At 35.8% G+C, this 22,737-nt stretch overlaps 1 protein-coding gene across 1 annotated transcript in view; it reads left to right on the top strand.

Annotated features, from left to right (window-relative positions):
• The window catches only part of EPYC (epiphycan), a 34,518-nt gene extending 14,148 nt beyond the window's left edge, over positions 1–20,370 (top strand). Inside the window, exons 2-6 of the mRNA XM_036867141.1 lie at positions 6,522–6,693; positions 12,100–12,258; positions 13,099–13,301; positions 14,608–14,703; positions 20,200–20,370. Of these exons, the coding sequence (XP_036723036.1) occupies positions 6,522–6,693; positions 12,100–12,258; positions 13,099–13,301; positions 14,608–14,703; positions 20,200–20,370 (801 nt within the window). The remainder of the gene's footprint in view (positions 1–6,521; positions 6,694–12,099; positions 12,259–13,098; positions 13,302–14,607; positions 14,704–20,199) is intronic.
• Positions 20,371–22,737: the final 2,367 nt, after the last annotated feature.

The following is a 22,737-nucleotide window of genomic DNA, read 5'->3' as shown; positions in this document are numbered from 1 at the left end:
ATCCTCACCTTTGTCACAGTGGATCTTCTGTTGACAGATTAAGGGAAGCGAAAGAATCTGAAGAAAGTATGCTTATTCTTCACTGAATTTGACCAGATGTTGCACATGACCTTCCCTCCCCGTCAGTTGGCTAGAACTAGCCACATGACCCAAGCTAGAGTCAAATAAATTGGAAAATTTATTTTAGCTGAACGCCCAGGAGGAAAACGAAATGATTTGGTGAATATATGAAATTGTCTTAGCCATCATGCTTAACCAGACTAGAGTTTCATTCTACATAATACTTATTTCTCACGGAAGTGAGAGAAAATTATAATAAATGCGGCTTGAATTTTACACTCTACCTACCTCACTGTTATGTGATTTTTTTTATACTTGTCAATTTCAGGGAACGACTGGCTGCCAAGTGCTCCCACAGGGCAACATGGCCTTGGTAGGGTGTTCAGCCTTCAGGTTCAGCAACTGACTAACATAATCAGTCACCATCAGAGCTGATGGTAGGCTGATAAATGACACCAAGAAAAAAAATCATGTGAGGCTTAAAATATGTACAAGAAAGTCCATTTATGAATTTATAATATGAAGTCATTCCCAGGGATGACAATGCTCACTTTTCCTATCCAGAGCTCCTCTTCCTCAGAATGAAGATATTTAAGAAGTTAGATTATTCAGCATGATTTTTTTTTTGGCTGAGTACAGAATCAGTAAATATTAAGGACGTTGTGCAGTTCTGTGGCAACGATAATCAGGTTCAAATCCTGGCCTTACTACACAGAAGCTATGTGACCTCAGGCAGTTTATTTAACCCTCCCTCCTTCCATCCTCAGTTTACAAATCTATTAAATGTGCACAATTATTGGTACAGATTTTTGTGTTGTATATGTGACTATGTAACTAATATCTATTTCCCCATGAGGGTTAATGTTATATACCTTATTGTTGTTTTTTCATCATTATATTTGGTGGCTTAAAACAACCATTTATTTAGCTCACAATTCTGTAGTTCAGCAATTTGGGCTGTGCTATGCTTCTAGTTTGCACTGGGCTCACTCATATATCTCCAACCAGCTGTTGGGTTGGTTCAGGGATGGATGGACTAGGTTGGCCTCAGCTTACATGGCTTTCCTGTACTCCATGTGCTCTGTCATTTTCCAACAGGCTGGAGCCAGCTCGTTCATATGATGACTGGGCAGGGTTCCTAGAGAGCAAATGAAAACATGCAATATTTCTGGAGAACTACCCTCAGAACTGACACAACAATACATTCTGTTGACTAAAGCAAATCAGAAGGCCAGTCTAAATTCAAACTTCAAGGGATGAGAAATTACCCTCTACTTTTTGATTGCAGGAGTTGAAAAGTCATGTTACAAAGGATCTTAGAAAAGGAATAATTGCAACAATCCAAAAAAAACCACAGAAATCTACCATGAAATCAATGGTGGATGTGCCAAAAGAAGTACACAAAGCTCTGAGAGCCACTCATCAAACATGTTTGTCTAAGTCACAAAGATCATGAGATGTTTCCTTGAGGAAGTAAGACCTGAACTAGATATGAGGGACAAATAAGCAATTACAAGGCAACTTTGGGAGGTGGTGGATATTATCCAATATCTTGGTTGTGATGATGGCATCACAGATGTTTGCACATATCCAAACTCATCACACTGTACACATTAAATATGTGAAGTTCTTTGTATAGCAATTATACTTTCAATAAAGCTGTTAAAAGTAAAATAAGGGAAAAAAAGCTGGGGAGTGGAGGGAGTTCCAAGCAGATGACTAGTGCATGCAAATGTCCAAATGTCCTATAGAAGAAGGAATGTGGAGAGTATAAGAAACAAATGGCCAGTGCAGCAAAAGAGGACAATTGGCAGGAGATGAAGGCAGAGGACACTTGAAGGGCAAACCATGCAGGACTCTGTGAATCAAAGAGTTTTAAATTTATTTTAATAATAATAGCAAGTCTTTCCATGGCACTTACTATGTGTCTGACATTATTCTAAGTGTTTTATGTGTATTAACGTTTTCATCCTAACACAGTTGTAATATTTATATCAGGATTTTACAAATAAGGAAACTGAAGTTCAGGGAGGTAAAGTAACTGCCTAAACAGCGAGGCTAGATTCAAACTCATCTAGTCTGGATCCTTCCTCATGATCAATATGTTGCAGTGCTTCTTCAAGGCCATTGTTCTGTTGGTTATCAAGAGCAATAAAAAGCCACTGAAGGCTTTCAAACAGGGGTAGACATGATCAATTTTGTATTTTTAAGAGTTCATTCTCACTGAAGGTTGAATATATAGTAGAGGAGATCCCAACTTCCTGTAAGTAGACTATGACTGTATTTCAGGCAAGAGAACAAAGTAACTTAGATTATGGTGATGGTAATAGACAGGGAGAAAAAAACAATGGTATTTATAGATGTTTAGAAAATATTAATGATGGGTAAAATGGACAGTTGATCATAACTTAAGTGTAACGTTTGGCACAGACATTCAGTCTGGTTGATTAGACAATTATAAAGACTGGTGAACCTTCCATCATTTACAAATTCACTTATTCATTTAGTGATCCTTTCACTCATTCATAAAGATAGGAATCAAATCTGAGTAACAAATTCTTTCATAGCATTCTTTCCATCACACATATATTACATTTTCATTGAGTTCCTCATTGGAAACTTAGTGCAGATTAAGCGCAGAGATGAAAAAATATTAAAATATCAAAAAACAAAATACATTAGTTTTTATTAATTCAAACACAATGTTCAACAGCAGCAAATGGTTTGTGAGTGTTCTGAACAGGTGTGAGCGGCATGGTCAACAAGTGGTCTCTACTGAAGGAATCAGCGGTGAATGAGACAATTAGGAAGAAGCGTGACTGCTGTTTCTGAACATACTAATTTTTCATATTTTTACTCTGAAATTAAGATAAATAAGTAGGCTTAATGGTAGTAATATGCTTAATATGGCTGTATGGATCATTTATATGTGCTTTTTGCTAAGGGACAAATGGAGATTTGATTGAAATTTGTTTTTTGTTTTTTTAAGTTAAATTTTATTGGAGTAGAGTTGATTTACAATGTTGTGTTCATTTCAGGTGTCCAGCAAAGTGAATCAGTTAGACATATACATATATCTACTCTTTTTTAGATTCTTTTCCCATATAGGTCATTACAGAGTATTGAGTAGAGTTCCCTGTGCTATACAGTAGGTCCTTATTAGTTATCTATTATATATAGTGTGTATATGTCAATCCCCATCTCCCAATTTATCCCTCCCCCCTTTATGTTATTGTCACTTAAAATGGTGCTGAGTACTTTTATAGGAAGATTCTTCTATGGGCAACGTTGCTGACTATTGGGGAGTAAAAGTCTCAAATCTTTTGCAGTATTATTAATACCAATATAAATATTGCCGGTAGAAGTCTGAGTACACATCATCTGGTACAAAAAACTGTAACTGACTCACTTTCTACTGAGATTCCTTATTTCTCCAGGAGCAGAAACTTCTTCGAAGACACCTCGGGGTCATTTCAGCCCTGATTTTCCTGAGATTGCACTGAGGTGCTGGGCTGCTTCTGTGGAGTCAAGTCTGTGCTGGGTGTGGAGGCTGAGGCAGGGTGGAGGACTCCTCTTGGCACTATTATCTCTCCAGCCTGACGTCTGCTGAGACGTCACTCTACCCAGGTCACTGTCTATGGGCTATGCATTTGCCATCCCTGGTAGAGATATACCTCTCTCGTGGACACGGAAGGTGCTTCTAAACACAGTCTACCATGGCATCAGTCATGTAAAGGACAGTAAACAAGAGAATAGAATGAGACGACAATCAACTCAAAGATGTACCCTGCTGGTACTGGGTCAAGAAGATAAGCAAGTGCAGTGATAACTAAGCTCAAGGTCACATGTGGGAGTGACCTTGTATTGTGTTTTTAAACTTTAGGGAAATATAATGATTAGATCAAAAAGTCAATTCAGTAGGGAGCAAGTCAGAGTAAAATAAGGAGGCAAAATGAAAAAGAGTGGAGAAAAACTCCAAAAGAATGAATATTTATATCAGAGGCTCAAATATGTTTGCATTTCAGTGTTACCAATTGTAGCCCGAGAAAGGGGGGCAGGGATATTTTCTGGCCATTTGTGTTTATTCCCAAATTTAGGTTTCTGCACCATAAGCATAAAAGTCTGCCACACAGAGAGCCAGGTGGTCACGTTTCCCTGGCCTCATTTCTCTGCGTGCATTGCCTCACAGCTTCACATCACGGTATGAAAATCGTTAAAGAGGAAAAGACGACAGAAACCTAACTCACTTCTATTCAATGGTGAGAATAAATGGTGTCTGCAATGCAAAAGGCTCTCCAGACACAGTACTTTGAGGCTATAGTTCTGTAATTTTGCTGAACTGAAAAAACATTCCTTTTCTTTGGTCTTAAAATTTATTCAACATTCACATTTTATTAGCAAGTAAGCATGAACAAAACAGTTTTTGATAAACACAAAAGTTATTTTGCCTCATTATATTGAATGACAAGTGAGACCTTACAGCTTCACATCAAATCAGTGGAAAAACAATTATCTGTAAAAAGTATGTGCAAACATTTTTCTACAAAGCTAAAGATTCAAGGCAACGTGTCTGGAATGTGTTTCTCCCTTTAGGCTGCCTCCATTCCATGAAAGATCTGTCTCAATTTCCGCTCTTCCCAGAGCCTCCTTTTGGTCTCTCTGCAAATCCATTCCTTCTGAATCTGCCTCCTTCCGACCCTGCAGATGGAAACCGTATGTTTCTCTGTTTAGGGAAGTGTGCCCAATCTTCTCAAGCAGAGATTTCTAGACACGTTTTATAATATCTTCATGTATGGCTTCCTAATGCACCAAATACACTGTAATTTGCTTTTGGTTTGCTTTCAACGCATTAATACATTCATTGATTTTTTCTCAGCAAAATCTCTAAAATTAAGCATAGAGCTGTGAATTAGATTTATTTTGGACAAGCAAAATTTTTTTATTATATTCAGTAAGTACTTGTTGATCACCTACTATGCTACAGCCTTGAGGTACAAAGATAAAAGACATAACTCAAAGCGTACCATCAAGTAGGCTTGGGTTGGCAGAAACCTGATGGAACCAATCCCATACAATGTAGGAAGGGCTGAAAAGGAGAAACTACAGAAACATAGAAGGAGACACATCCAGAAAAGTAAACTGACAAAAAAAGTTTAGCGTTCCTTAAAAGGATAATTTTCATTTGTGAAGGAATGTATTCAAGTGTATAAAAGTGACATTAAATCATAAGACTATCTTAAAATTTTATGGTTAACTGAAACATCTACCTAAAATATTCAGAAAATATCTAGCCTAATTATGTACTTATTTTACACATGAAAGTAATAGCTTGCATACCATTTTGACATTAAATAAGTTAGAAAGTAATTTGTGTGTTTTTCTTTTTTAATGAAAGCAAATAAAGAAGGATGGAAAGAATCAGGAGGCAGGGAGAATTTGGAATTTCTGGGATGCCATGAAAAAACTAGGCCTCAAAGAGTGGTTCCTACATGTTGATAACCAATTGTCTTGAACAGATTTCCTGCCCAAAGTTACAAGGTCGGCAGGAATGTAGGGTAGGGAAGTAGGGATTTACTAAGGGATACAAAGGAACAGACATTGAGATAAGGGAAGAAAGTTGAGAGTAACGGGTTGTTTTAATGCAAACAGTGTTCTTAGAAGCAACAACTCACTACATAAAATACACAAGTAAGAAGAGTGTAAGTGCAAGTGTAATCTAAAATAGAAGCCATGAAAAAAATCTTTGAGAAGCTTTTTAAATTTTATAAAAGTGCCTCCTATTGTCAAAGCTCTCAAAAAGGTCAATTTTAATACCCAAATATTATTGGTAATATTTTTTATTCAAATAATAGTGAAAATATATGAGAAATAGCATTCCATAATCAAATCATGTAGTTTTCTTGTGTCCATATATTTTATGTTAGTACAAAGGATACTTTTCACTAAAAATGCAATTGGCAGAAGTGTAAGTCATTGTAAAGGAACAGAAAATTTGAATCTAGAAAACCAAGGATTAAAAGGACTTGAAAATACACATCGATTTCTTATTGGTTATTGTCTACAAGAGGAGTAGAACTAGGGCTGCAGGATGAAGGGGACTTTGGATTTTACTCTGCACACTTCTGGATTAATTTGAATCTTTCACAACAATAACGTATTCTTGGAATGCTAGGTATTTAGAAAACAATAAACGAGGTTATTTTTAATGTTGTAAAGAGCAGTAAGACCAAAATTAAAAAGGCATTGGAAACTATTACTAAGATTTGAGAAACAAAATTAATTGAAAACAATAATAGTAACTGGAACCGCATGTACCTTCCCAGGCAAGCAGGCGTCCCACCCTGTTCAACTTCAGAACACCAGCGACCTCTTGCGGCAAAGATGGATACATTTTAAATTTGTGTAACTGCCACAGAGGGTGATTGAGAAGGTTGCCTGATGAAATTCTGCTGCTTTTTCAGATTGAAATAGCGACAGTGATACCTTCGGGGAACAGAGAGCTCCTCACCCCGCCACCACAGCCAAAGGAGGCTGAAGAGGAAGAGGAAGAGGAGTCCACCCCCAGGCTGATTGATGGCTCTTCTCCACAGGAGCCTGAATTCCCTGGGGTTCTGGGCCCACACACCAATGAAGGTCAGGTCCATCAAAGCTGGATTGTAATGAAGTCCACTTGTTCATTCCTCAAAACTGCCAAGCTCCAACTCTGCAGGGAGCCCCCATGACCCAAGGAGAAAACTTTGTTATAGGCTAGGTTTGAAGCAGGAGATATACATGTATTTTGTATTAAAATATAAAGCTGTTTTAATAATTCCGCTTTGGCATGATGGACATGATCAAATAACCAAAGATTTGGGGTCAAAATACTTGTCTGGCATCATTACTCAGAAAGCTTTGTAGAGGAACGCATTTCTAGAACAAATTATACACTATCAGCAAGATCAGAATCTGTGTCTGAGAGATCAGGCCCCAGCAGTTCAAGGAGATCAAGTGATGATGGATGCCGATGATGATGATGGTGATGATAGTAATGATATTTTACATTGATTGAGCACATGCTTTCTGTGGGCCATAATGCTCAGCACTTCACATTATCTCGTTTGACTATTGCAACCTCCTTGTGAAGGTATTAGTATTAATTTTTTTCATTATTACCAAGGAAACTAGCTCAGAAAGCGTAGGAACTTTCCAGAGATCACATAGATATTAGGTTCACACACTGGGTTTGAAGCAAGCCTGTTCTGATTCTTGTCTGTGTACTTATTGGAAAACAGGCTTCTTTTCACTCAGTCCTGGGAAGCAGCAGGAAAAGGAAAAGAGAAGAAAGTATTTCATAACATTGGACTCCATCTCGTAGGGCCTGAAGTTGATGTAAACCATGGCCTTTTATTTAGGTCATGAGAAGGAATTCCTGGTGCTGAACCTGATTCTATGATTTGTCGGTATTTCATGTTAGAATTTGTCAGTGTCAACCCTGGGGGCTGTTCAAGTGGGCTCACACCAGAACACTTTTACACACACGGAGAATGGTGTTGTGAGGGGGTATAGAGTTCCCATTGCAAAGGTTTAGTTAGTATCAAGAGTCTCTGTACTATAAATTCTGGAGACACAAGACTTATCTTAAAATGACTGCTGTTTTCACAGATATTTGTGTCTAGTACAGAGAGACAGACGTGTAAACCAACTTAGAGACAGTAATGTGTTATAGGTAATATAAGAAAAGTTTGTACAGAACACACTGAGAGAACAGAAGAGAGGAGAGAGCATTCAAATCCCAGCTTTGAGACTTTGCTAGATATACAGTCTTGAGCAAAGCATTCAATATTTTTTGGCCTTTGTTTCCTCATCTAAAAAATGGGATAATAAATAATAGATCTTACCTCATAGAGTTGTTGTAAGGATTAATTGAGTGAAGTTAGTGCCTGGCCCACAGTAAACATCATAAATGTTAGTTATTCTCAATACTCTATTCTTGATAGGAGAGTATATCTTTTTTGTTTACTCTCAACAAACTTTTCAGCGTGCAATACAGCATTGTTAACTATAGGCACTGTGTTATAAGCAAATGTCTAGAACTTAATTCATCTTACATAACTGAAACTTTACACCTGTTGAACAGCTCTCTTTCCTCCTCCTTGCAGTCCCTGGTAACCACCGATCTACCCTCTGCTTCTGTGAGTTTTTAACTGTTCACCAATAAGTAGTGTAAAAAAGTTGTCTTTTGTGAAATGCTATACGCCAGCCACTAAAGTGTTTTATGTACATTAGCTCTTTGAAGAGATATAACAATACTAAGTAAGTACTAGTTACTATCATCTTCACTTTATAAATAGGAAAACTAAAATTCCAAAATACTATAAAAGTTGTCCAAGGTCATGGAAGTGGTACGTAGGGGTGCTGGAATGAAAATAGAGGCCACTAAATCCTGTCTTTAATGAAGACACCATATTCTTTCCACATAGTCAACTTTCTATGAGGTAGCAGAACATGCTACAGGCAGAACCAGGGAGATACACACACAGTGAGAAGGAAATGTACGTATCCAGCAGAAAGTCCTCAAAATAGGGAAATTAAATATCTCTAGAACATTACTTACTTTTAAGTAATTTCAGATCTTTCAAAAGTTGACTGATCTGGCATCACTACCTGATGAGCCAGGAACAATAGAAGAGCAGAATGTCCAATCTTTTTAAAGGCTTTAGTAAAACTTATGGCTCAATAATGTCAGTTTTGAAACAATATAAGAAAAAGTATGACTTAAAAAAATTTTTGTCTCTAAAGGAGTCTGAGAATAAGCAATGAAGTTAAAATTTTAATTCACATTTTACTTTCCAAAGAGGAAGCATCTCTCGAAATTCTAAACCTTAAAATTAAATTTAAATCTTATAAATTTATCAAAGGCAAATAGTTTGGAAATATTTAAAATATTAAAAATCAAAATATTATTTGTTACTATGAATACCAATTTCTAGAAATAGTATTCTGAAGCCACATAAAGTAGGCTTGAGTTATGAGTGGAAAAAACTAGAATTAAATAATAACTGGTGTGACTATATATAATTACCCTAAGTGATTATTAAACTAGCATGACCATGAATATATAGAAGAACAAAATGCTTTACTTTCTAAAAACTGTGATAAGTAGCAAATATTCATTTACAGTGATTAGAGAAATTAGCAAGTATTAAATATTTCATAGCTCTCTCTTAAAATTTTTTCTTAGATTTACATTCCTAAAATAGTTTTCATTCCTGAAGCTGTTATTATAAGTGATTTTTCTATTTAACAACAGTAATAAGACCTTAGTAGGTGCATTACTAGTTCTTGATTTCAAACCACGAATGGCTCCTTCAACGAAGGCAACCAAATGTCCCGATTTGCCTGGGAGTGAAGGGATCCCAAGACCGGGGGCTTCCAGTGCTAAAACTAGCAAAGTCTCAGCTAAATGGGGATGAATTGACACTGAGCAATCCCAAGAAAGTCTTCCATCACTTTCTTCTTCTATCTCTCATGGCTAGTTCACTTTCCCCATCCATCTCATGTCTCACAACTTTTTTCTCCTCCTCCCTAAACTCCTCAAACTCATCAGAGAGCTTAGCCGCCTCCTTCACAAAGAAAATGCTGTCTTCCGGTCAGCAGCTCTTTGGTCTTTCTGTTTGCAGACGTATAATTTACCTACATCTACATCCATGCACCTCCTCCTATTACAACAGAGGAACAGTCTGTCCTCCCACATGTGGGATGTAAATTCTTCCGATTGTGTTTTTTTTTTTTTTTTTTTAAGCAAACCAAAAACCTGGCTCTTTTTTTTTTTTTTTTTAGAAATTCACGTTCTTTTATTTATTTATTTATTTATTTATGACTGTGTTGGGTCTTTGTTTCTCTGCGAGGGCTTTCTCTAATTGTGGCAAGTGGGGACCACTCTTCATCGCGGTGCGCAGGCCTCTCACCATCGCGGCCTCTCTTGTTGCAGAGCACAGGCTCCAGACGCGCAGGCTCAGTAGTTGTGGCTCACGGGCCCAGTTGCTCCGTGGCATGTGGGATCTTCCCAGACCAGGGCTCGAACCCGTGTCCCCTGCATTGGCAGGCAGATTCTCAACCACTGCGCCACCAGGGAAGCCCCCCGATTGTGTTTTTTTTTTCCCTACTACACCTATGATTTATTATCAGAATTTTGCACTCTTTTTCCAGTAACGGTGGTAGAATTACATTAAGTTAATTCATAATTTTTCCAGGGTATGACTAGTGACCAGAAACAACTAGGAAAACTGACAAATTATAGAACAAACTTTCTCTCAATGAACTAAATGATACATAGAGGGATTGAGCTAGGAACCTTGGTTTCACAGATGCGTCCTTCACACCACAGATTTTAAATTAAACTGAAATCTTCATTCTTCCCATTTTTTTTTTAGTCCCATTTCCTGCTGCCCTCTCAGGATCCTTTTTATATTCAGTCTCTCTTCCTCTGGATTCTTTTCTTCAAATCTCTCCCACTTTAGTCCATTTCCTCATCATACACACCACAAATATGTCTTCTTACAGTTATCACCATCTTTCTTTCCTTTTTCTTTACAGTCAAACATCTCAATAGCATTGTTTGCATGTGCTGTAACTATTTCCTCACCTCTAACTTCCTCCTTCAGTGGCTGTAATCCAGCTTCCAGCCTCATCACTCCACAGTGTTTACTGAAGTTTCCTATAATCCCCACAGTAACTAATCCAAGAGACATTTTTCAGTCCTTAACTGACATCTCAGGAGGCTTAGATTATTTTCTATTCCCTATTCCTTCAAACTACCTCTCCACTTGGCCTCCATCGTCCATCCTATTGTCCTTCTTTTCTTCTGGCCATTGCTTCTCTATCTCCCTTGAAGCTCACTGTCCTCTACATGACCAATAAACAGAGAGTGAAGGACGGGTAGGAGTGTGTATGTACGGGGGTGATAGAAAACAATTAGATTAATAAATGGAGATATAATCCAGCCTGACAACTCTTTTGGATCTGTTGTCTTTTCTATCACCATTACCCTAGACAAGCAACCATCATCTTTTATCTAGATAACTCATCTCCTCTCTGCCTGCTGGCCCTCCCTCAGTCTTCCAGCTTACCTTCAATCAGCGTGACATCTTAACACGCAAATCTGATCATGTAATACCCCTGCCCATCCTTAGGATAAGGAACAAAACCTGTAACACAGCCTATAAGGCCCGTGTGTGTTATGTCTTAAACATTGCAATGCTCGCTGTGCTGTAGCTACAGGGACCACCTTCTGGTTCCTCCAAAGTGAAGGGACTTGGCACCTGCTGCTTCCTCTGCCTGAATGCTCTTCCCGCTCACCTGCATAATCAAGTCTTGCTCTTCCGGCAGATTTCAACTCAATTATCACCTCCTCAGAAAACGATGACTCTCAGGCTGAATCAAATTCCTGTAGTTTATGCTCCTATGGTATTTCTTGACATTTACCACAGTCATCATTTTATTTATTTGTGTGATTAACATTTGTCTTACATAGCAGATTATAAAACAGAACTGCCTCTTTGGCTCACCACTGTTTCATCAGCTAGCACAGTGCCACTTACAAAGAAAAGATTTAATAAATGCACATTGAGTGAATTAACATTAATGATTATTGCCCTATCTTCTTCTTGATTTTGATTCAGTGGGTTGTTTAAATATTGAATGAAAGACCTAATAAAAATATTGTATGTGATGTTTTAAATTTATAAAAACCATAATCTTAATATTTACATTTGAAAATAGAATTTCCAGTAAATATAAGAGCAATAACCATGCAATATTCACTCAGTAATTTAAAATAAAATTTTAAAGCATTACAAAGAATATACTAATTATTGGGGTAGCCTTAGTTGGTATATTTGACTTTAATATTCCATTTAAAGAAAACTATATGAGAAAATATTAAATATGCCAGAATAGTCTGTATGAGACTCGAATCTTGTTTAATAAATATTCGTAATCACATAATTTGTTAGAAATTGCTTTTGTTGCTTACATATATTGTTTGCCTCTTTCTTTTAGACTTTCCAACCTGCCTTCTGTGTACTTGTATAAGTACCACTGTATACTGTGATGACCATGAACTTGATGCTATTCCTCCGCTGCCCAAGAACACTGCTTATTTCTATTCCCGCTTTAACAGAATTAAAAAGATCAACAGAAATGATTTTGCAAGCCTAAGTAAGGATGATGGCACTAATATCCTTCTCTTTACAGACTTTTCCTAAAATGTTTGCACTGTGAAATGTTGGTACTGAAAATGAAACTTGAATATCCAAATATGACTCAAATCAATTATTTTTACGTTTGAAGGTTTGTTTTATAAGAAAAAATGATGAATAATCAAAGGTTGTTACGAAACTATATAGTTGTTGATATTCTCAAACTATTTTCAACTAAAGAAAAATCACAAATAATTCTATTTTATAGGTTAAAACTCATTATCATGTTGTAACAATAAGAGTAGAAAGTCATGGTCATATATTTACTAGGATCTGGCTTGTTTGAATAGACTTCAAGTAAAGTACAATTGCTTTATGGTTGATGAATGCAAACCTAAATCTGACTTTATAATTGTTGTCAACTTTGAAGAATTTTGGTACTTGTCTTCATTAAGTGTTTTAATCATTCGAAAGTTTCTTTTTAATGCCTTTGTATTTTAATGCTAATGCATCTATTACTATTAGAAAATACAACAATCTGCCATCAATGAGAAAAATGTTTTAAATAGAAAATCCAGACAAAGTTTATGAAGAATATAGGGAAAAGACCAGTTAAATATAATGAGTCAGTTTCTTTGCTAAATTTACACTTTCTTACAAGTGCATAAATATGAATAGTATTTGGGGAAAACAATTAAATTTTTATAAAGTTGTTAGAAATAATTGTTTCATTAGTTGTCCATTGCTAATTAAATTCATATTTATATTTGCTTGTATATGGGAAAATTTATATTCCTAATTTTATGTGAGCAAAACATATTCAAGAATATTTAACTACTTCCCTCATTCTTTTTTCCAGATGATCTAAGAAGGATTGATCTGACATCAAATTTAATATCTGAGATTGATGAAGATGCATTCAGAAAGCTGCCTCAACTCCGAGAGCTTGTCCTGCGTGACAACAAGATAAGGCAGCTCCCAGAATTGCCAACCACTTTGACATATATTGATATTAGCAACAATAGACTTGGAAGGAAAGGAATAAAGCAAGAAGCATTTAAAGTGAGTTTTAAGTTTGAATATGAAAGACTTTCATCTTCCCATTCCCTTTTCTATCAATGACTAGCCTTTTTATTTCCACAAAAGGGATTCAATTTGATGAGACTTTTAACTCCTAAAATAAACTTTACAACACTATGTATCATGCTTTGGGGAAATACTGTGTTCTGGTACATTCTGAGGCTGCTCAAACACCAAGAACAGAAAGCAGAGCTGGAATAAGAAGTGCGTGGCTATCTGGAGCACCAATCTATAAATTGCACCTGGAAATGCTGTAAGCTGGATGAATTGTATTTACCAAAAACGCCACTTAACAAGAGTATCTTATGTAGTTGGAAGGACAACTACTTGTACAGACTGTGGGTGTTGCCTTTGAGGGTAGAAGCCTTCTAAATTATTTTGTAAGGAGAATGGATTCAGTTAATCTTATGCATTTTGTTTTTTAAGTGAAGGAAACAAGTTTGGGGTTAGAGTGACTTGCTTGGAATAACAGCACAGAGTCTGAGAATAGTAACCAGATTGGCTTTCTTACCCACTCTTTCTCCATTCAAGCTGCTCCTCTAAATATATGTTGAACAAATAAATTTAAACTACTGTTTGAAGGGACATCACATTACTTCCATGGAGGCTACAGGGGGTTGTGTGGACCCGTTAGCCCTGAGCAATGGTGGAAACCCTGTCTCTCCACTAGCCCTCCTGTGACACCACCCTGGTGGGCAAGGAAGTTAGGGCACCTCATTAGAGCCTGGCAAAGGTCGAAATCTAGTCTCTCCACTCAGATTTTGTTGGCATGGGCGGTAGTGAGTCACAGTTTGTCCTGTGATGTTTGGCTAGAGTAGACCTGTTATTGTCTAAACTTATTCTGTCTTGCTAGGCTGCCCTTTACCTGGTACTTGGGCTGGAGTGCACAGGATTTTGTTGGGGAGAACTTTTCATTTCTCCATTCCTGTAACATGAAGGAAATTCTTGCTATGTCTCACCAAAATCCTCAAAATCCTATTGCAGAGTGTCTTATGTGGGAAGTCGCTGCCTTGCTTAAATAGAGAAAGTTAGAGTGGGCAAAGAAAGCTTCTGCCTAGAGATTGAGAAACACGTTTCATTTGCATCGAGAGATATTTGTTTGCTTTCAGTTCTTCCAAAACTCATTTGAATTGTCCAGTAACATAGAAAACTAATTTGCCTCAATTTTACAAAACAAGACCTGAACAGGCATGTATTATTTCACAAATAGTTTCACAGACAGGGAATGAAAAATACAACTGTAGCACCACTAATTTTTATTAAGACTCTACATTTGGAATGTTTACAGGATATGTATGATCTCCATCATCTCTACCTCTCCGATAACAACTTGGAACACATCCCTCTGCCACTCCCAGAAAATCTACGGGCCCTTCACCTCCAGGTAGGCTTCTACTAGTAAGTTATCCCCAACACCTCCATGGAAAACAGAAGCAAACAGGATGGGATGCAAAAGCTGTTTATAATGGCATGTTGATACATTGTGACAATTTTTCTTTTATTTTTCTCCTGTCTTTAATTCATTCTCTCTCTCAATCTGAGTACAAGGTAATTATACATTCATGACTCTTATCTCTACTGATTTATTTCTGATAACTTTAGTCTTTATTTTCATTCTTTGCCAAGTCATAATGTATCTTTTTGACATACAAAGCTTCTTTAAAAAAAATGAGAGCTTCATCTGCTGAAGAAATGTGTAAAGATTAGAAATGGAAGAGAAGAAAGAGGGAAAGAAAAATCTAATTTGATTTCTAGCTTTCAGGGGGAAAAAAAATGTCAGTTTTAGCTCTTGATTTTAGGTTCCATGTACGGAGGAAGATTCAATCCTAGGGCATTCCTATCTGCTGAGAGATGACAGACTTCCATCTCTCTGGATTAAGAAAATGCAGTTTTTTCTAAACCAACATATTTGAAAGCTTGCATTATTTTAAATCCCTTTAAGCTACATTTTATCTCTGAAATAATGAGTGAAAACACATTTTCAAAATATTATGATTTAATATTTTCTAAATATATTAAAAATATGATCAATTAAAACAAATGGTTTTGGTTGTTGAAAAAAAGAAAGATAAATTATTTATTTCAGATATGAGTAACTTTTGTTCTACAGCTGTAATCAATGTAATAATTTCATCTGTGGAATAAATCTGTAGGGAACACAACCATTATGTGCTCAAAGACACGATATCATGGTGTAATATTACAGTCTTTTAGCAAAAAAAAAAGTATAGACCATCACAAGAAGTGATTTTGCTATGTGAGAGCAAGTCTGATTCTTTTTTTCTCTGTGGATCCTGTAATTATTTACCTCTGTGAATTTTCTTTTATTCCTATTTATATCTTTCCATACTTCTTTTTGGTGTCTTTTTGTGAATATCTGTCTATGAGTCTTGTCTACGAGTCTGTCACTTTTGAGAGTTTTTCTGGCTGTGTTAACTTCCTTAATGTGTATTCCCTTTCTGGTGCTCATCCTGTTTCTCTATGGCTCTCTCTTGGTCTCTCTTTTTCTGGGGGTGAATTTCTATAAATATGAGGATTTCTTGCCTTGTTTAGGATTGGAAGAGGATTTTCAAGGGCATCCTCAGGGAAATTTTGGAATTTTTTTTCCAATTCTGAATTAAATTTTATTATTATTGTCTTTGATGATATTGACCTCTACAGAGTAACCAGGTCTCTGATGTTATATTTAAACTGAATGTGCTTGTATATACAATATAAGATTTTTTTGAAGTAATTGGCTTTACAGTCCCTATTCTAAGGTTTAAAAAGGCCTTAAGTGAACCTTTTAAAATATTTCTCTTTCACAATCACCTCACCAATATCCAGTATAAAGCTGTTTTTAATTTAAATTATCTTCATTTTATATTCATTTTTAATGCTCATATAGAAATCTCCTTTTTTGATTCATTTGAAAAATGTTTTTCAACATATGGTATAGTAATTAAGAATGACAACTCTGGCAAAATCAGATTCCCTGGGCTGAAATTCTACTTGACACTATTTAATGATTGGACAAATATCTAAACCTGCCTGCATCTCAGGTTTAGTTTATAAAGTGGGTACTGCATTTACTGATACATGATAAGTATCACTTAAAGGTGAGGCATGATAATTATTAACAATGTGTATCTACTACCTAGCAAAGAAAATAGTACAGTGCATAGGCACTAAACCTGTATTATTCCTCATGGGCACTTTGTAATAATAGAGAGTCAATCCATCAGAAAGATGTAATGCTTATAAACACATATGCACCTAACAACAGAGCCTCAGAAGTTATAAAGACTACACTCTCGGAATTAAAGGGGGAAATAGACAATTCAACAGTAATAATTGGATTCCTCAATGCTCCACTTTTAATAGTGGATAGAACAACTAGCCATAAGATCAACTAAGAAATACAAGACTTGAGCAACATTATATACCAACTAGCCCTAACAGTCATCTATATAACATTCAACCCAACAACAGCAAATATAAATTCTTCTCAAGTGACAAGGAACATCTCCAGGATATACAATATACTAAGCCACAAAACAGGCCTCAACAAACTGAAAAGAATTGAAATCATACAAAGTATTTTTCTGATTACAATGGAATTAAAATAAAAATCAACAACAAAGAAAACAGGAAATTCACAAATATGTAGATATTAAACAACACCTTCATTAATAAGCCATGGATCAGAGTAGAAATCTAATAAATTAGTTCAGCAATACGACAGTTTACAAAATCAATATATAAATACTAATGTATATGTATATACTAGAAATGAAAAATCTGAAAATAAAATTAAGAAAACAAGCTTATTTATAACAGTCACAAAATAATAAATTACCTAAGAATAATATTAATAAAAGAATGCAAAATTTGTATACTGAAAACTACGACATATTGTTGAAAGACTTCTGCACAGCAAAGGAAACAATTAACAGGGAGAAGAGATAACCTACGGAATGGGAGAAAATATTTGCAAATCATACATTTGAGAAGGGGTTAATATCCAAAATATATACAGAACTCAAACAACTCAATAGGAAAAAACAAATAAGCTAATTAAAATATTGGCAAAGGAGTTGATTAGACATTTCTCTAAAGAAGACGTACAAATGGCCAATAAGTATGTGAAAAGGAGCTCAGCAAGACTAATCATCAGGAAAATGCAAATCAAAACCACAAAGAGATGTCACCTCACACCTGTTAGAAGGGCTATTATCAAAAAGACCAAAGTTAAGTGTTAGCAAGGATGTGGAGAAAAGGTAACCTTTGTACACTGTTGGTGGGAATGTAAGGTGATACAGATACAGGAAACAGTATGATGTTTCTTCAAAAAAAATTAAAAACAGAACTACCATATGATTCAACAATCCCACTTCTGGGTATATGTCCAAGGGAAAAGAAATAAGTATCTTGAAGTTATCTGCACTTCCATGTTCATGGTGTCACTTTTCACAATAGCCAAGATATGGAAACAACCTAAATGTCAATGGATGAATGGATAAAGAAATTGTGGTCTATGTATACAATGGAATATTATTAAGCCTTAGAAAAGAAGGAAATCCTGCCATTTGCAATAACATGGATGAATCTGGAGAAATAAGTGAAATAAGTCAGCTATAGAAAGAAAAATATTATATGATCTCTCCCATGTGTAAAATCTAAAAATGTCAAGCTCATAGAATGGTGGTTCCCAGGGACTGGGGAGTGGGGGATATAGGGAGACGTTGGTCAAAGGGTATAAAGTTTTAGTTATTCATGATAAATAAGCTCTGGAGGTGTAACATACAGCATGGTGACTGTAGTTAATAACACTATACTGTATACTTGAAATTTGTTGAGAGTAGATCTCTAGTGTTCTCACCAGACACATACACAAAAGGTAACTATGTAAGGTGATGGAAATGTTAATTAGCTTGATTGTGGTAACCATTTCACAATGTATACATAAATCAAAACATAATGCTGTACATCTTAAATATCTACAGTTTTATTTGTCAAAGATACCTCAATAAACCTGGGGAGAAAGAGAGCTAAATAAAGGAAAGATATCCCCATATTCATGGTTTGGAAGTCTTAATATTAAGATGGAAATACCCCCCAAATTGATCTACAAATGTTTTATATAGAAACTCACAAGTAATTTATTAAATTATTTGAACTAATAAATGAGTTCAGCAATGTAGAAGGTTATAAAATCAACATAAAATATCAATTGTATTTCTATGCTAGCATTGAACTAAACCACAATGGGATACCACTTCACACCCACTTGGCTGGCTAAAATAAAAGAGACAGACAATTACAAGTGTTGCTTAGGACGCAGAGAAAAATGGAACCCTCATACATTGCTGGTAGAGGTGTAAAAGAGTGCAGCTATTTTAAAAAGCAATTTAATACTTCCTCAGAATATTAAACATAGAGTTATCATATCACCCAGCAATTCAACTCCTACGTACATATGAAAGAGAACTGAAAACATATGTCCACACAAAATTTGTATACAAACGTTCGTAGAAGCATTATGCACGAGAGCCAAAAAGTGGAAACAATCCAAATTCCCATTATCTGATAAATGGATAAACAAAAATGTGGCATATCCATAGAGCAGAATATTATTGAACAATAAAAGAAAAAGTACTGATACATGCTGCAGCATGTATGAATCTTGAAAATACAATTCTGAGAGGAAGAACCCAGTCACAAAAGATGATATATTGTTTGATTCCCTTTGTGAAATGTCTAGAATAGGAAAATCCATAGAAACAGAAAGTAGTTTAGAAATTGTCAGGGGCTAGAGGTTGGGGAAAATGGGGAGTTATTTCTAATATCTATGGGGTTTCTTTGGGGGATGTTTAAAATGCTCTGAAGTTAAACTGTTGTGATCCTTATACAAGTCTGTGACTATACTGAAAACCGCTGAATTGTACACTTAACATGGGTGAATTTTATGGTATGTGAAGTGTATTCAATAAAGCTATTTTAAAAAATCTAGTTCTGGGCCCTGCCCAGATCTATATCTTTCTGATATTTGCTCACTCTCTCCCTCACTTCACTTCAGCTATGTTGACTTTTTTCCCATTTTTTTTTTTTAATTCAGGCTTTGATTTCTTTTTTAATTAATTAATTAATTAATTTATTTATTTATTTATTTATGGCTGTGTTGGGTCTTCGTTTCTGTGCGAGGGCTTTCTCTAGTTGCGGCAAGTGGGGGCCACTCTTCATCGTGGTGCGCGGGCCTCTCACTATTGCGGCCTCTCTTGTTGCGGAGCACAGGCTCCAGACGCGCAGGCTCAGTAATTGTGGCTCACGGGCCCAGCTGCTCCGCAGCATGTGGGATCTTCCCAGACCAGGGCTCGAACCCGTGTCCCCTGAATTGGCAGGCAGATTCTCAACCACTGTGCCACCAGGGAAGCCCCTTTTTTCCCATTCTTAAACTTTCCATACTAATTACTCAGAATTGGAACTTGGTGTTCTCTCTGCCTGGGATATTCTTGCCTCAGCTCTCTCCATGCCCATGTCTCCTTGTCACTCCATGCTCAGCTCCACTGTTGCCTCTTAAGATAACTTGTCACAGTTACCATCCTTTCTTCTGAGTTCACATCGTTTTCGGGAATAACTTGTTTTCTTTAAATTTGTTTTTTCACCTCCTTATTGTATATTCCCATTACTGAAGTACAAGCTCTGTACTTGTGTATTGTGTTAATTGATTTATCCCCACTGCTTAGAAAGTGCTTGATGTATAATAATCACATAACGTGCAGTTTTGGATGACAGAAGGAATGAAAGAGTAAAAACAAGGGTGAAGCAAAATGGACTATTTATTAATCAATACTAAGAATATGTTATATCATGTCTAATCATTTATTTTAATCTTTTTTAGAATAACAACATTCTGGAGATGCATGAAGATACCTTCTGCAATGTTAAAAATTTGACTTATATTCGTAAGGCACTAGAGGATATTCGATTGGATGGAAACCCTATCAATCTCAGCAAAACTCCTCAAGCATACATGTGCCTACCTCGTTTGCCTATTGGGAGTCTTGTCTAATTACAGATAATGGTCAGCGTTATGATGCCTACTATAACAAAACAATTCTTACCGCTCTCTTCCAAAAGAAAACTCAGCATGATAATTTCAAAATGTGTTCTGAAAGATTAATTACATAAAAAATGGCTAAAAGTTTTAATATATGATAGCAACTTAGTAATCTAAGAAAACATGAGATGAATCAGGAATAAACTAAAAGATGTACAGAAAGAGCAAAACTAAAAGATAGAAAATATTTCACAGATATTCTTACATATCACATGTAATTTGCAAGTTTTAGGGACTCATATTCTCTATAATTTTAAATTAATCATATAATAAAAATTAAAAATTAACATTTTAGGTATATTGTCAAGATTTAAATGTTTTTAATTAAAGTTTTCTCTTTTTTTTTCACTAAAGCATGTTTCTTTTTTCAAATTCCTTAAAGAAAATGAAGAAAAGAATAAAAATATTTGAAAATTATAATGGCTTTGTGGAAAAATATTCATTATAATCACAACGTGCAAATAACCACAATAATACACATAGCTTCAGTATTTGAAAAATATTTTATCATCTTAAAGACCTGCCAACTCATTTTAGACCTTTCCTAAACTGACTAGTTACTTGGCATATTTCTGTGCCTGTGAAAAAAATAAAATATACAAAATGGAAAACATAAACAATGATATGAAAATCACAGTAGGGAAGAAGTTGAGGAGTACCTTCTAGAAAAAGTTGGTCTTTCTGAAATGTATGATAATAATACAGGCACTTGCTTAAAAATTGAAAGATAACAAAAGAGTATACAATGAAATGTGAGTTTCCTTCCAGCAGCAAACCCTAAGCTCCACTCCTTAGAAGCAGTCAATGGTTTCTTGCATACTTTTATCAAGTTTTCCATAAGAAACAAAAACTTGCACATAAATAATTTCCCCTTTTTTACAGAAAAGTGTATGCGCTTGCTACATGTATATATATACCACCAATATGTATGTGTCAGTACATGTAAACACGGATTTTTAAGCACAAAAGATAATCACTATTCTGCACTTTGCTTGTTTCACTTAAAAATATTTCTTGGTGATTTTTGTCAGATCAGCACATACAGCTCTACTGATTCTGAACAACACATATCAGCCCATTATATGGAGGTACATTGTTATAATAGGAGCCAATTCTCGGACACAAAATACATACCAGGCATCTACTAAGGTGTTCTGCATGTATTAATTCACAACATCTTAGGAGCTGGAGATAGTAATGACTATTCCAAGTCACAGATCAGAGACAGAGCTTAAATAATTTGCCCTGGATTAAGGGCTGACTCCAAAGGCCTATCCTATTCCACCCCACTGTCCCGCCTCAAATACTATGAATGTGACTTTTCCCTGTTTTATAATACAAGAAAGTGGTGTACAGGCTGGACAGAGAAGTTGTTATGAACTGAATGTTTACCCCCAGAATTCATACGTGGAAGCTCTAACCCTCAATGTGATGGTGCTTGGAGATGGGGCCTTTGGAAGTTTAATTAGGGTTAGATGAGGTCATGAGATAGGGCCCTCATGATGGGATTTGTGCTCTTATAAGAGGAGGAAGGAAAAGAGATTACTCTGTGTGTGTGTTTGTGTGTGTGTGCGTGTTTATGTATGTGCACATGCACTAAGGAAAAGCCATGTGAGGACATAATGAGAAGTCAGCTATGTGCAAGCCAGGGAGAGAGCTCCCATTAGAAACCAAATCAGCTGAGACTTTGATCTTGGACATCCTAGCCTCCAAAACTCTAAAACTGATCCCTGATTAAATACAACCCTTTTTTTTAATGACAACGTTTTTTTCTTTATGAATTTGCTACACACATTTACTTTTCTCTAAATATTACAGGTTATTTTCCAAAAGGGAGGACACTGCATTTTATTGCCCCGTACTACAGTGTACTTTAAAACTATTTATAAGCAAACATTTCCATTTAAAATTCCTAAGTAATTCTTACTGAATACAAAGGTTTTTCAGATGACAGGCCTAAGATGTGTTGTGTTAATCCTCTGAAAACCCTGAGTTATTATAGGGTTAGTAATATTTTCAAAGGACGATAGCAAATAATACCTACACATAGTACTATTATGAGTGTAAAATTCACATCCTTACTTCTCTTTAAATCTGTAGCAACATTGTCTTTGTAGTTATCTCATTACAAAGTTAATTTTCTCCTCCTAATTTACTTAAATAATATGAGAATTCATAAATGTTTCAAAAATACTGCAGTGGTATTCCCTGATGCACAACATGCCTCACCAATTTGCAAACTAACCCCACAACTTCCCAAATTATGAAGAGAAAGCAAAGAGTAATTTTAAATCCCTTTTTTCTCACTTTCAAAAAGTC

Source organism: Balaenoptera musculus, chromosome 10, assembly GCF_009873245.2.
Source record: "Balaenoptera musculus isolate JJ_BM4_2016_0621 chromosome 10, mBalMus1.pri.v3, whole genome shotgun sequence".
Lineage (NCBI taxonomy): Eukaryota > Metazoa > Chordata > Mammalia > Artiodactyla > Balaenopteridae > Balaenoptera > Balaenoptera musculus.
Note: the sequence above shows the minus strand (reverse complement) of the source record. Positions and strands in the feature narration are given on the sequence as shown.